Source organism: Penicillium citrinum, assembly GCF_028827155.1.
Source record: "Penicillium citrinum strain IBT 23319 chromosome Unknown utg000010l:1.0-1229701.0:1.0-1230130.0, whole genome shotgun sequence".
Lineage (NCBI taxonomy): Eukaryota > Fungi > Ascomycota > Eurotiomycetes > Eurotiales > Aspergillaceae > Penicillium > Penicillium citrinum.
The window spans coordinates 414,280-427,453 of NW_026622695.1; the positions used below are offsets into that span (position 1 = coordinate 414,280).

General features: G+C 46.7%; 5 protein-coding genes across 5 annotated transcripts; 2 read left to right on the forward strand and 3 right to left on the reverse strand.

Moving 5' to 3' along the window:
- Nucleotides 1-1,068: 1,068 nt before the first annotated feature.
- Nucleotides 1,069-2,087, reverse strand: N7469_011210 (eukaryotic translation initiation factor 3 subunit J; the record flags this gene model as incomplete). The annotated part of the gene is made up of 3 exons (XM_056650115.1): nucleotides 1,069-1,773; nucleotides 1,851-1,927; nucleotides 2,069-2,087. 3 exons carry the CDS (start codon nucleotides 2,085-2,087, stop codon nucleotides 1,069-1,071), a joined length of 801 nt encoding a protein of 266 aa, XP_056495179.1.
- A 593-nt stretch (nucleotides 2,088-2,680) lies between these two features.
- aspf22 (enolase acuN) lies at nucleotides 2,681-4,237 on the reverse strand (the record flags this gene model as incomplete). The annotated part of the gene is made up of 4 exons (XM_056650116.1): nucleotides 2,681-3,476; nucleotides 3,560-3,899; nucleotides 3,979-4,035; nucleotides 4,114-4,237. 4 exons carry the CDS (start codon nucleotides 4,235-4,237, stop codon nucleotides 2,681-2,683), a joined length of 1,317 nt encoding a protein of 438 aa, XP_056495180.1.
- Nucleotides 4,238-5,598: 1,361 nt separating this feature from the next.
- On the forward strand, nucleotides 5,599-7,010 carry rpt4 (proteasome regulatory particle base subunit RPT4; the record flags this gene model as incomplete). The annotated part of the gene is made up of 4 exons (XM_056650117.1): nucleotides 5,599-5,815; nucleotides 5,903-6,289; nucleotides 6,361-6,817; nucleotides 6,890-7,010. The coding sequence occupies 4 exons, from the start codon at nucleotides 5,599-5,601 to the stop codon at nucleotides 7,008-7,010; spliced, it is 1,182 nt and encodes a 393-aa protein (XP_056495181.1).
- A 943-nt stretch (nucleotides 7,011-7,953) lies between these two features.
- Nucleotides 7,954-10,212, forward strand: N7469_011213 (glycoside hydrolase family 47 protein; the record flags this gene model as incomplete). Its single annotated transcript, XM_056650118.1, is given in 4 exon segments — nucleotides 7,954-8,470; nucleotides 8,536-9,180; nucleotides 9,261-10,024; nucleotides 10,039-10,212. Coding segments are annotated over 4 exon segments (2,100 nt in total), but the record flags the coding sequence as incomplete, so codon positions are not given.
- Nucleotides 10,213-10,567: 355 nt separating this feature from the next.
- Nucleotides 10,568-11,881, reverse strand: N7469_011214 (M20 family metallopeptidase; the record flags this gene model as incomplete). Its single annotated transcript, XM_056650119.1, has 1 exon — nucleotides 10,568-11,881. The coding sequence occupies one exon, from the start codon at nucleotides 11,879-11,881 to the stop codon at nucleotides 10,568-10,570; it is 1,314 nt and encodes a 437-aa protein (XP_056495183.1).
- Nucleotides 11,882-13,174: the final 1,293 nt, after the last annotated feature.

Consider the following 13,174-nt stretch of genomic DNA (forward strand, 5'->3'; position numbering starts at 1 on the left):
ATCCGAAAAGAATGGACGTTTGCATGTTATTCAGACAAACAAACAAGAATGACTAATTTTTTCCCAAAGAAAATACCATAGTTACCCACAGCTCATCTCTCAGCCCAAAAATAACCCTTCATTTGAACTGGTTTACTAGTAAGCAGTAAAGCTGTTAGCTAAGGCATCAAAGAAGCAACCTTGCCTTAAAATCATATACAGGTTCTTTTCGAAAGGTGTGAAAGTGGCCAGCGAGTAATTTGGAAATTATATCAATGGTAATACTATGTATATACTATATCCGAGGGCTACAAGGTAGTAGCCCTTGGATATAGTATAAACGGCATCTAAGGTATGATCAGAGCCTGATGAAATGATACCTGCTGATAGTAGACACTACCTAATACTAGGCACGTAGTATAAATACAAGGTCTGGACCATCTCAATCCTCAAAAACAGTTGCCCTCAACACTTCTCTCTCAGAAAAGCTGGCACCCATAAAGCATTTTTTCAAGCCATTACATCTATATCATACTATGATATAGATACTTGAAAGAAGTAATCAGATATACCAATCTACCAATCCTTACGAACAATGTCATTCACAACCACCATCACCACCACCACCACCACCACTACTACTACTACTACTACTACTACTACTACTACTACTACTACTACTACTACACAATACAATAATTCCACTCCAACCCTCCCTTCGAACCAATTGGCGGTCTTGGGTGTTGGAAGCTCTTTTTGCGATGGATGAGGAAGGGTATGTTGATCTTGGTGGATGTGTCAACGGGGGATTGATAGGAGTCAATCTTGTACTTCTTGATATACAATTAAAACCACTTCGAACTATGTCTTTGAAAGTTATCTGGCTTTTTATAGGTATAAAGTACTTTTCTGGTTATTTTTCAAAGTGCATAAATGGGAGTACTGTATAGTTTGACTAGGTTGATCTATCTGCTTATGTCGTTTGTTCGATGGAGCGACGGATATACACATTGGTATTTTTTGGGAGAGGGAGTCATGGAAAAAAAGGGAAAAATAAACGAAGAAAATGAAAAGGTGTCTATCCATCCATTACATGAAATCATCATCACCAAGACCATCATCACCATCATAAGCAGTGTTATCGATCTGGTTATCCCGGTTCGAAACAAGAGAAACCTTGGTCTTAGCAGCCTTAGTCTTCTTATTTCCCTTATCAGCAGCCCGTTCCTCCCTCATCTTCTCATTACTAGCCGTAGTCAACACACTAGCCATCTTCTTAATTTCCTGACTAGGTAATTCCTTAACAAGTCGACGAGTAAACTCCTGAGCCCAAAGTGAATACTGAGGTTTCTTCGAATGAGCCGTAATCAAGGGAATAAGAACATCCGAAAGCCGAGCAAATTGATCCTTAGTCGTAGGCTTGAAAAGAGGCATTGAAGAAAGATCAATCGAATTCGTAGGATCCGCAGAATCAGTAATAACGATCGCCTTAGGTGCACCACGGTTTCGATTCATATCGATATCAGAGAAAAGATCCGCCGCATGCTGAAGATCAGAGTCCTGCTCTTGTTTGCGAATGCGCTCGCGGCGCTGAGCCTCAGTCTCATCAGCGTCAAAGTCAGCGGCATTAGCCTCGTCGCGACGGCGCTGTTCACGATGTTCTTCTATCCGCTGAGCCTTGGTCTTTTTGTTAGCAGCGGCGGCAGCGGCCTTTGCGGCCTCGGCCTCGGCGGCCTTTTTGGCCTTTTCGCGCTCTACCTCCGAATCTTCGGCGGCGTCCCAAGAGTCGAGGACCTGTGGTGATTGAATTGTATTAGTTATATTCTCAAGTGGTGAGATGATCCGTCCTTGTGCTTGATATGAGGCCTTACATCGTCTTCCTCTTCATCGTCGAAACGGCGGCGGGGAGCGGCAACAGGGGGAGGGGAGTCGCTCTCCTCCTCCTCATCTATAATCACAGAACTGTATTAGCATTCATTTCATCAATCGGGGTTATTCTAACGCCAGTCGCAAGTCACGTCCAGTTGCCACGGCCACGATGGACCAGCGGGCAAACGAGGCGGCAGATAGTCACAGGATAAGCACTTACCCCACTTTGAAGGCGGCATTTTTGGGTAAAAATGAAGGTGATCGAGACACTCGAGGCGGAAAAAAATGTATAAAAGGAAAGTAAATACGAGTGCTGTTCGCAGGAACAAGACACAAAGGACAAAGAAGGAGTCCGCGGTTGGAGAACCTGCAACAGCAAAAGGTTGGAGGGGCAAGGCAAATTTTATGTGGGCCACATCTATCGCGGGATGGCACGTGATCTCGGGGTCTTGATGCCCGACCAGCGTGATTTATAGAAGTATACAGTATATACAACTTGAATTTCGAAAATGTTAAAATGGGATACAGGAGGTTGGACTAAAGTTATGACTACAATTAGAGAAAGGAAAGTAAAAGAAATACTGAGATGGACCACTAGTTAGTTGCATTACAGCTGATACTATGGGTTGACTACGGCACATACTTAGTACCAGTAGGTGTAGGTATTGTTTTACAAGACTATTGTATATGTATGTATGCAGGGATGACTTCGTTGAAATATCTTTCATTCAGAGATCTTATTAATTCATAATCATAAAAAAGGGCGAGTTATCGCTTTTTTTTTCTCGCTCATCCTTACTTCCAACAGTCACCGTGCAAGTGCAAACTGCATTTACAAGTTGACGGAGGTACGGAAGTTCTTGCCAGCGTAGATGGCATTCTCGCCAAGCTCCTCCTCAATGCGGAGGATCTGGTTCAGCTTAGCCAGACGCTCGGAACGGGCAGGGGCACCGGTCTTGATCTGGCCGGAGCGGAGACCGACAGCAATGTCGGCAATGGTGACGTCCTCGGTCTCACCGGAACGGTGGGAGACCATGACACCCCAGTTGTCGGCGTAGGAGTCCTTAGCGGCCTGAATGGACTCGGTCAGGGTACCGATCTGGTTGACCTTCAGCAGAAGAGCGTTGCAAGACTTGAGCTCGATGGCCTTCTTGATGCGGAGGGGGTTGGTGACAGTCAGATCATCACCGACAATCTGGAAGTCGGAGGTCTTGTAGAAGTAGCTCCAGGCCTCCCAGTCGTCCTCAGCGAAGGGGTCCTCGATGGAGACAATGGGGTACTTGGCAGCCAGAGACTTGTAGAGATCGGCCAGCTGCTCGTAGGTGAGCCACTTGGTGGGGTCGGAGTCGGGGTTCTTGAAGTCCAAATCGTACTTCTTGGCGTCGGTCTTGTAGAACTCGCTGGAGGCAACATCCATGGCGATGGAGATCTTGCCGGTGTAGCCGGCCTGCTCGATGGCCTCGGTGATGAGGTCAAGAGCCTCCTCAGCAGTCTGGATATCGGGAGCGACACCACCCTCGTCACCAACGTTACCAGCGGACTGGCCGTACTTCTTCTTGGCCAGAGCCTTCAGCTTCTGGTAGACCTCAGCACCCTGACGGAGACCCTCGGAGAAAGACTCGGCAGTGCTGTAAATTCTGTCAGCTTTCATTTTCCATTTTATTCCCGGGTTTATTCCGCCTTCTTTATCTGGGGGAAAAAAAAGACTTACTCAGGGACAATCATGAACTCCTGGAAGGCCAGACGGCCACCGGCGTGGGAGCCACCGTTCAGGACGTTCTGGAAGGGAACGGGGAGGACGTAGGGCTTCTTGGTACCGGCAAGGTCGGAAATGTGAACGTAGAGAGGGACACCCTTCTCGGCGGCGGCAGCCTTGGCAATGGCCAGGGAGACACCAAGGATGGCGTTGGCACCAAGGTTACCCTTGTTGGCAGTGCCATCGAGCTTGTTCAGGAACTCATCAACCTTAGCCTGGTCCTTGACGTCAATGTTCTCCTTGATGAGAGCGGGGCCAATGGTCTCGTTGACGTTCTTGACGGCCTTGAGGACACCTATTCAAGTGAAAATAGATCAATAACTTGCTCCGCAGGACAGATAGAATGCGTTAAAAACAATTGGAAGAGCTCTTACCCTTGCCACCCCACTTGGCCATGTCACCGTCACGGAGCTCAACAGCCTCGTGTTGACCTAGAGGTTGTCAGTTCCATTGATTTCTCATCAGGAGTAGCTGCTGGCCATTGCCATCATCAATGATCCATTACATACCGGTGGAAGCACCGGAGGGGACAATGGCGCGGTGCAGACCAGTCTCAGTGACAACGTCCACCTCAACGGTGGGGTTACCGCGAGAGTCGTACACGGAACGAGCGTGAACCTTGGCGATAGGCATAATGAAGTAATGTGTCTGAAAGATGGAAGGAAATCTGTCAGTTACCAGAAAGAAAAAAAAGAAGAAGAGAAGAAAGAGAGGGAGAAGGAGCTAGAAGAGGGGATTTAATCAAGGTAATGCGTGGCTCTCAAGGCGGAGGAGGGGCAACAGGTTCACCGATGGCCCAAAATGACAGGCCGGCGAGTGGAAGAGCGGAGGGGGGGGGCAGTATGATTTGCTTGAGGGAGGTGCAATTGGTTGGGGCAATGGTCACCGACGGTCTGAATGTGTCAAGTATAGACAGTGCTATCCCTTCTTGGCTTTAGGTGAAGCTGGAAGGATGTTGATGGAAGAGTAGTAGGGGAGAGAGAGGTAGAAGTAGGAGGGGGGGGAAGTTGTGTATGAGAGGGGCAGATATGGCGGGGTATATAAACGGATGATGTGATACAAAATGTATGACTTACATTTGAGGGAAATTCTGGGGTCAACAAAAAGAGAATAAAACAGCTCGAATTAAAAGAAGAGAAATTAAAGCAGCTACGGAAACACCCGATGCCTTAAATATTGTAGGAATTCCGGGAAAAGGCTCGATGCTCTCCGATTCTTTCCAATGCGGCGGTGGGGCATTCACGCTCATCTCCAGCGCTTGCTGGCTGATCCGACCGTCTGCGGATTCTTGGACCTGCGAGATCTCCCGTCCCTCGGGAGTAAATGGGCCATGATGTAGTTTCGGCTCGGGAGCTTTCAGAGTTCTGGTTTTGTTTACTATGTACATCGTACTGCCATAGTTAGGAATTGGAGTATGAAGCTATTTGTTAGTAATGACATACATAGTACTAGTGAGTTCGCTATGGGAATAGTAGCAGACAGCAGTACATAGTGGTGTAGTACATCATGTTCTGCAGAACGGAGAAAATTCTGTTCCTTTCCCCTGGAGCTTTTTTTCAGTATCATCCTTGAGGAATTCATTGGCCAATTCATCTGACGTCGCATTGGAAACGACTGAACATGGCTGACATGACGAAAGAGATGAAAACGTTAGTGCCTTGTGGCCTTAAGAGCCTTGACACCTTAGGATGACTACCCAACTGTATATTCTGCCTGGTTTCTTCTCACCGCCATTTAAACCGCCCACTGAGTAAGATGATGCAAGTCACGTGTTGTGTACACTCAGTCAGGTGACCTGCTGGACAGCTCCTCGTCGGTTGCTGGAAGCTCCCCAGGCCAGGTCCGCTGTTGCCCTTCTTATCAATCCGTCCATCCGATCGTCTTTCCACGAGGATACTATATCCATCGATATCTCCATCTCTCACTCCGACTCTCATTTTCATTTCCACGAACCTTATAGCCTTTCCCCCTTCGATTCTCGATCGCCCTCCATCATGAGCGGCGCCGGCGACCCCGAGCGCGACCAGGCGCTTGATGATTATAAGAGGAGCTTGCTGGAGCTACGAGAATGGGAAGCCAAGTTGAAATCATTGCGAATGGGCATCAAAGATCTTCAACGAGAGTTCGATGTGTCTGAAGAGAACATCAAGGCGTTGCAGAGTGTTGGCCAGATCATCGGTGAAGTATTGAAACAGCTAGATGAAGAGCGATGTACGTATCCACCGAATCATCTGTGCTAGCAAATATCGCAGGCCGAGCCTTAAAGAGAGAGGTTGAAGTATCTAACTTTCCTTACAGTTATTGTCAAGGCATCATCGGGTCCCCGGTATGTCGTGGGCTGCCGCTCAAAGGTTGACAAGGCCAAGATGAAGCAGGGTACACGTGTAGCCCTGGATATGACGACGCTTACCATTATGCGAATGCTCCCACGCGAGGTCGACCCTCTGGTTTACAACATGTCTTTGGAGGATCCTGGGTCAATCAACTTTGCTGGTATTGGTGGTTTGAATGACCAGATCCGAGAACTGCGAGAAGTGATTGAGTTGCCGCTGAAGAACCCGGAGCTGTTTTTGCGAGTGGGAATTAAGCCTCCTAAGGGTGTGCTTCTCTATGGTCCTCCGGGTACTGGTAAAACATTGCTTGCCCGAGCTGTGGCCAGTTCCATTGAAACAAACTTCCTGAAGGGTATATTTTTCCCCTTCCTTCACCCGGATGCCAGTATGTTAGGACCATACTAATGCTCTATCTTCTACTAGTCGTTTCATCTGCGATTGTCGACAAGTACATTGGTGAATCCGCTCGATTGATTCGAGAAATGTTCGGTTACGCCAAGGAACACGAACCCTGTATCATCTTTATGGACGAGATTGACGCTATCGGAGGTCGACGATTCTCGGAGGGTACATCAGCGGATCGTGAAATCCAGCGAACACTGATGGAACTACTCAACCAGCTGGACGGTTTCGACTACCTCGGAAAGACGAAGATCATCATGGCCACCAACCGACCTGATACTCTGGACCCGGCTCTTCTTCGTGCGGGTCGTCTGGACCGCAAGATTGAGATTCCTCTGCCTAATGAGGTTGGACGTCTTGAGATTCTGAAGATTCACTCTAGCACTGTGGTATTGGAGGGTGATATCGATTTTGAGAGTGTGGTCAAGATGAGTGATGGTCTCAATGGTGCTGATTTGCGTAACGTGGTGACCGAAGCGTAAGTCTATTCATATCGCCCTTTCTTGCACGCAAGACAACTTCAGAACACCAATTTGCTAACTATGTACAGGGGTCTGTTTGCCATTAAAGACTACCGTGATGCCGTCAACCAAGACGATTTCAACAAGGCGGTGCGGAAGGTTGCTGAAGCGAAGAAACTGGAGGGCAAGCTTGAATACCAGAAGCTGTAATTGTATCTTAGGCATCTATGGAGGGATCAGAGGAAGTTCGGGCGTGTCATTGCGTCCATTAGAATCATATATGCCGTCAGATCGGTCACAACTAACGACGATCAAGCATGGTAGAGTACAATCATTTCACATCTCGATCTTTGAGTAGTTCAAACAATCCAGGTCGTAAAACTTACTCCAGATTTATTGTTTATCTAGTACTAGGTAGGACTAGACTCGGGGAATAAACACCACTAGCAGTCCATCTACTAGCTGCTCTTTACCAGTTCCTCGGTGACCATGATCATATACCACTGCCCCGATTACTTGTTGGATCTAATATCTAGCCCACAGGTTCTTAGCTAGTATGATCGGATTGGTTTCAAGAATACTATCCTCATACCACTCAATCCACAATCTGATTCTCATCTCCATCCATACACTTGTTATCTACTATTGTAGACCCTGAATGGCCCCATGTAAATGACTCCACTTCCCCAGTTTCCGCTCGGCCCCAGCAAAAAAAAGAAAACAGAAAAGAATAATTCAACAGTATCTTTTCAATGCCTCTAATTTATTTAAATACTATTTGAGAGAGTATGTAATAAGGATCCAAAGGGATCGACATGGCCCTCGTATAATTTTAACTCGGGGATCTACCCGTGACGCGCAAGCGGAGAAACTCGTCCCTGAGCACACGCTGGCATGTTTCAACTTTCTTATCACCTTTCCCTTCTTCTCTTCCACGTCTAGACTTTCCAGCAAGGGACATATTTGGACCCTGTTAAGGCACATTACTACCTTAAACCACTGCCTCATTCCTTACATTCTCCCTGGATGACCACAACATAACACAATCCACTTAGCTTCGACCGCGGAGCTCAAGTTTCCAACAAGACCAATCCGATTCCTCATCCACCCGTACCCCCAAACGGCCAAACCCCCCCATGCTCTTGTACTAGGTCCGGCGCATATTTGGTTCAAGAGGGGGACAACAAAGAATAAGCATGTCGTTCCAGGCACCATATCCAACTTCCTCCCTAACTCCCTCGCCACGACCCGGTGGTCGCCTCTCCCCGCGAACTACAATTCAAGGACTGGTCTTGCTGGACTCGGCCTTTCCTCGAACTCAGCGGGTCTCTCAAATAAATTAGGCGGTTTTTTCGAACAGGATCGTCCTCTACCCATGTATAAAGATAAACCACAATTCGCCCCGCGGCGGACTGCGCCGAGGAAGAAGTGGAGACCGTTATTGGCTTTGTTAGGTCTATGTGCACTGGCATATTTGTTTTATAATCAGTCGACTATCCCGACATGGCAGCGATCAGGCTCATATGATAAAGGCGCTGAGTTGTGGAATTGGATGCAGACTTTGGAAGATTCATCCGCGTCTGAGAAGTCTGTTGACTGGAGCGCGCGTCGTGAAAAAGTACGGGAGGTTTTTCAAGTTAGCTGGGAAGGCTATGAGAAAGAAGCATGGGGTATGTTGAAATTTCAACTCCTAATCCCGCGAATTCATGAAGTTAAGATTAATTTTGTTTGATAGGATTCGACGAATATCATCCCGTATCGGGGAGAAACAAAAATATGGTCGAAGGTGGTATGGGATGGATCATTGTTGATTCGCTAGACACAATGATTATAATGAATCTCACATCCCAAGTTCGCCATGCGCGACAATGGATCGCGACTTCACTCCAATATGACCAAAACCACGACGTCAGCACCTTCGAAACGACCATCCGCATGCTTGGAGGATTGCTATCAGCGCACTACCTTTCAACAAATTACCCCACCCTTGCTCCAATCAAAGACGATGATCCCGGCGCTGCTGGAGAGGATTTGTATATCGAAAAAGCTACGGACTTGGCAGATCGTCTACTTGGAGCTTTCGAGACTCATTCTGGAATTCCTTATTCAAGTGTGAATTTGAATACTTCTCGTGGTCTCAGGTCACATAGCGATGGAGGAGCAGCCTCCACAGCAGAAGCAACATCTGTACAGCTTGAATTCAAATACATGGCTAAACTCACTGGCGAGGCCGAATATTGGCAGGCCGCAGAGCGAGTTATGGAAGTGGTTGACGAGCAAGAACCTCAAGATGGACTGGTTCCCATCTACATCCATCCTGATAATGGTCAATTTACGTCCAAAAACGTGCGCCTCGGTAGTCGGGGCGACTCTTACTATGGTTTGTTCTCCCTTTGATCTCATATTATGTTCGGATTACATGGTTATAGGACTAACCTGGTTTCTTTCTTTTTATTTCAGAATATCTCATCAAGCAATATCTGCAAACTTCACAGGAGGAGCCTATATATAAGACCATGTGGGATGAATCCATGCAGGGTATTAGGAAGCATCTGCTGGCCTTCTCCAAAGAAGCGCAGCTCATGGTTCTGGGCGAGCGCCCTGGAGGTCTGACAAGGCCCATGCTACCTAAGATGGACCATCTCGCCTGCTTCATGCCCGGGACAGTCGCACTTGGCGCTACTAGTGGACTGCCGCTATCAGTGGCAAGAAAGTCTTCCAGCTGGAACCAACAGCGCGAAGAAGAGATTCTCATCTCTCGTGAATTGATGAAAACCTGCTGGGCAACCTATTTAAACACAAAGACCGGGCTGGCACCGGAAATCACCTATTTTGTGCTAGGGGATGAGCCCGTCATGATGGCAGACAAATACCCCACGCCCTCGAAAACAGGATCAACCTTTGAGATGAGTAGTATTTCTCAACCTTTGACAACCATGCCAGACGGTTCAGACACATGGCGACAAGATATCATCGTGAAAAATAACGACCGGCACAATCTCCAACGCCCCGAAACAGTCGAATCTCTTTTCTACATGTACCGCATCACCGGAGACGAAGTATATCGTGAATGGGGCTGGGAAATGTTCAAGGCATTCATCAAGCACACCGCCGTCCTTGAAGAGAAACAGTCTCGACTACCCATGCCCGCAGGTGCTGGTAGTACATGGCGCGTCAAGGGATTCACCTCCATCTCCAATGTGAATTCCGTACCCCGGAAACTCGTGATAACATGGAGAGTTTCTGGATGGCTGAAACTCTGAAGTACTTCTACCTTTTGTTTTCAGATCGAGATTTCATTTCTCTTGAGGAACATGTCTTCAATACTGAAGCGCATCCGTTCCCTCGATTCAAGCCTAGCGGGGATCTGAAGACAGGTTGGCAAAGGAAGCCTCGCAAGAACGAGAAATAAAATACATGTGTTTCTCGTGTATTCGATTCTTGCGGTGTTGGCTGGGTGCTGGGTTTGGATTTGGTTTTGTGATATTAATTCAGGCTTGGAAAGGTCTGAGTGACATCTTACTATAAATACTCCAATGTATATTATCATGTTCAAAATTGATGGTTTAGTATAGCCATGCCATGTTCACAATTATTCTAACAATATCCGATGATAAATATATTCACAAATGGTGTTTTCAATCTCTGTCTATATGTATCTAGCGCGAACCCTTGGATGCATTAGAAGGTTCAATTCATGCAATCCCAATGGTATCCAGTGGGAAACCAGCTTGTACTTTTTGTAGGTCACTGAGAATATACCTCTTCTACTCTCTATCCAAACCAGCCCGAATCAACTTCTTAAATCCACCAACTGCATCCTTGATATCCCGCACCGTAAGGCCCTCATGATCACCGTGCGCAACAAAAATACTACCAGGTCCATAAAGATACCTCTTAACCCCATCTCTAACCTTCAAATTCGGAACATCAGTCCCATAATTCACAGGAATAACCTTAAACCCTTCAACATCGGTGTCCAAGTCCTGAGGCGAGTACGACTCCCGATGACTTTCAAAGTCAACAATAACCTCCACATCCAAATCCCCAGTAGCATCAGCAACAGCCTTCCGAATAATGCTCCTGGCCTCATCAGGAGAACCAGCCGCCAATCGAACAGATACATCAGCCATAGCCTCAGCAGGAACGACATTCGTCGCAACACCAGCCCGAATAACCCCCACATTCAACGTTGTACGACCATACTTCGGTGAAGAAGGTAAACCACCCTCACTCTGCGGGATTTCACCTAATTTATCAACTCGCAGAAGAGCGGGGAGAATGCCGGAGACTGCACTCTCGCCTAACCATGGGTACCCCGAATGCGCGGCCTTACCGTGAGCGAAAACCTTGAAACCGAGCATACCCTTATGACCCGAGACAAGGGAAGATTCAGTAGGTTCACCGAAAATGACAGTGTGATAGGCACTTTCAGTATTGAGGGTGGAATCAGAGAAAGTTTTCATTCCATCGCCACCGATTTCCTCGCCAACAACGAATAAAAGGCCGATGTTTGCGGTTGGTGTTTCGCGGAGTATTTCTAGGACCGCGAAGATTTGTGCTGCGACGCTTCCTTTTGCGTCAACTGAGCCTCGACCTGAGATTAAAAGGTCCTCGACTGAATCGGTTGATGAAGGGTTGTGAACTGAGTATGGGATGAATGGTGGGACGGTATCAATGTGACTTGTCACTAGTATGGAGGGTGGTTCCGAGTTCGTTGATGGGTAAGCGTAGATATTATATCTTTGTTTGAGAGGTTCTAGATCATCCTGGTCTTTCTTTACTGGTTCAACCTCTTGTTTGATAACTGTAAAGTTCTTCGATTCAAGATATTCCGCAACGAATAAACCGATATCGTGCTCGTTACCGGAAATAGATTCAATCTCGACTAGGTCCCGATGAAAAGATAAAAGTGGATCATTCGAAATGATTTCATCTATACTTGACTTCTCCGGCCTCTGGCTCAAGTCCCCCGGGGCAGAGGCTGAGTTGCCGAGCGGTTGTTGTTCGAATGCGGGGTGTGGAGAAGCAGTCGCTGCGGTGATGGCTGTTGCAACCGCAATATACCAGGATGTCTTCATTGTGTCTTGATAGAGCACCTGAAGCTGTAGCTGTAGATGTAGCTGTAGATGTACTCGAAAGGGCGAAAGTTTCCAGTAATGGCCCTCTCTTGTCTTGGTTTGCTTGGAGAAGTTCAATTCGTTTCCGATGTTCGCTGGCGATCAGATAGCTGGTCACGTGCCGATGTCACCATCGGCGATTTTCGGCAATCGGTCGAATCAGCTTCAACTTGTTGAAGAATTTAATGGTATGAAGTCCAATTTGAGTCAGGGGATTTCATTGAATTGGGTGAAAATGATCCTGGTGCCTGGCACTGCTTGGGTTTGAACCGATCCATATAGATCTATGTGAACCCCTCAAATTGCTGAACCAATGATTATGAGCTATATCGGATCAAATTTATCGGTTGGGGTAAACAATGATGAAAAGACCGAATTCTTTTTGCTTTGGCAATCTCATTTATTTTCTTTATCTTTCTTATCTTATTATTATGATTTTTCCTAGAAACAGACCTTGGCAATCATGTTCAGAGAAGGGAGTCTCCATTGTATTTCCAAAAAGAAAATATATATAATAGCCGAGTTGGCGCATACTTAAGACTGAATTATAGTAGAGCCGGCCTGCAGATTGCTTCTGCACAAGAGTTTTAATGTCTCTCATAGTCCAGGCTGCTGCTACCGTTGATCACACACTATTGAATGCCGCATTGTAAGTGGTGGCTGATTCCAAGATCAGCAGCACCAACCAATGAAGAGCGAATGAAGTCGTAAGTACTATCGCCAAGTGCACTACTGTAATGATCAAGGCTTGATTGTGCCCAGGGCATAAGCCACTGACAGATATGACTAATGCCAAAAAGATCGTTAGATTCTCAATAAGGATGACACTTCACCCAAAATCGATACATTGTGCGATAGTGTGACTTAGTGTAGAATTTAACAGCCGCACAGCCTTGTCCGACAGAGAAAATACTTCTTGAGACACAACACTTCAAATTTCGAGGAAGGAGGAATTTATGTATCAGAATACAAGCACAATCATTATTTAATTTGACTTCAGACACGATGTTCCGGCAATGAAGTCCCGACATTTGGTAGAGAATTGGGTTATGACGATAAAATCAAGCATAGAGAGATCCACTTATTCAGACCCGCTTGGATAAAGTGTTACTGTAGAAGGGGAAGATCGCCAGACAATACTCCAGCGGAGTGTCCAACATTCGTAGTTCGTACAATTAGCGGAATACAAAGACCCACGGGATATTCAAATCGTTTCACAATACAGCCTGATTCGATGGAAGTCATACTTTGATC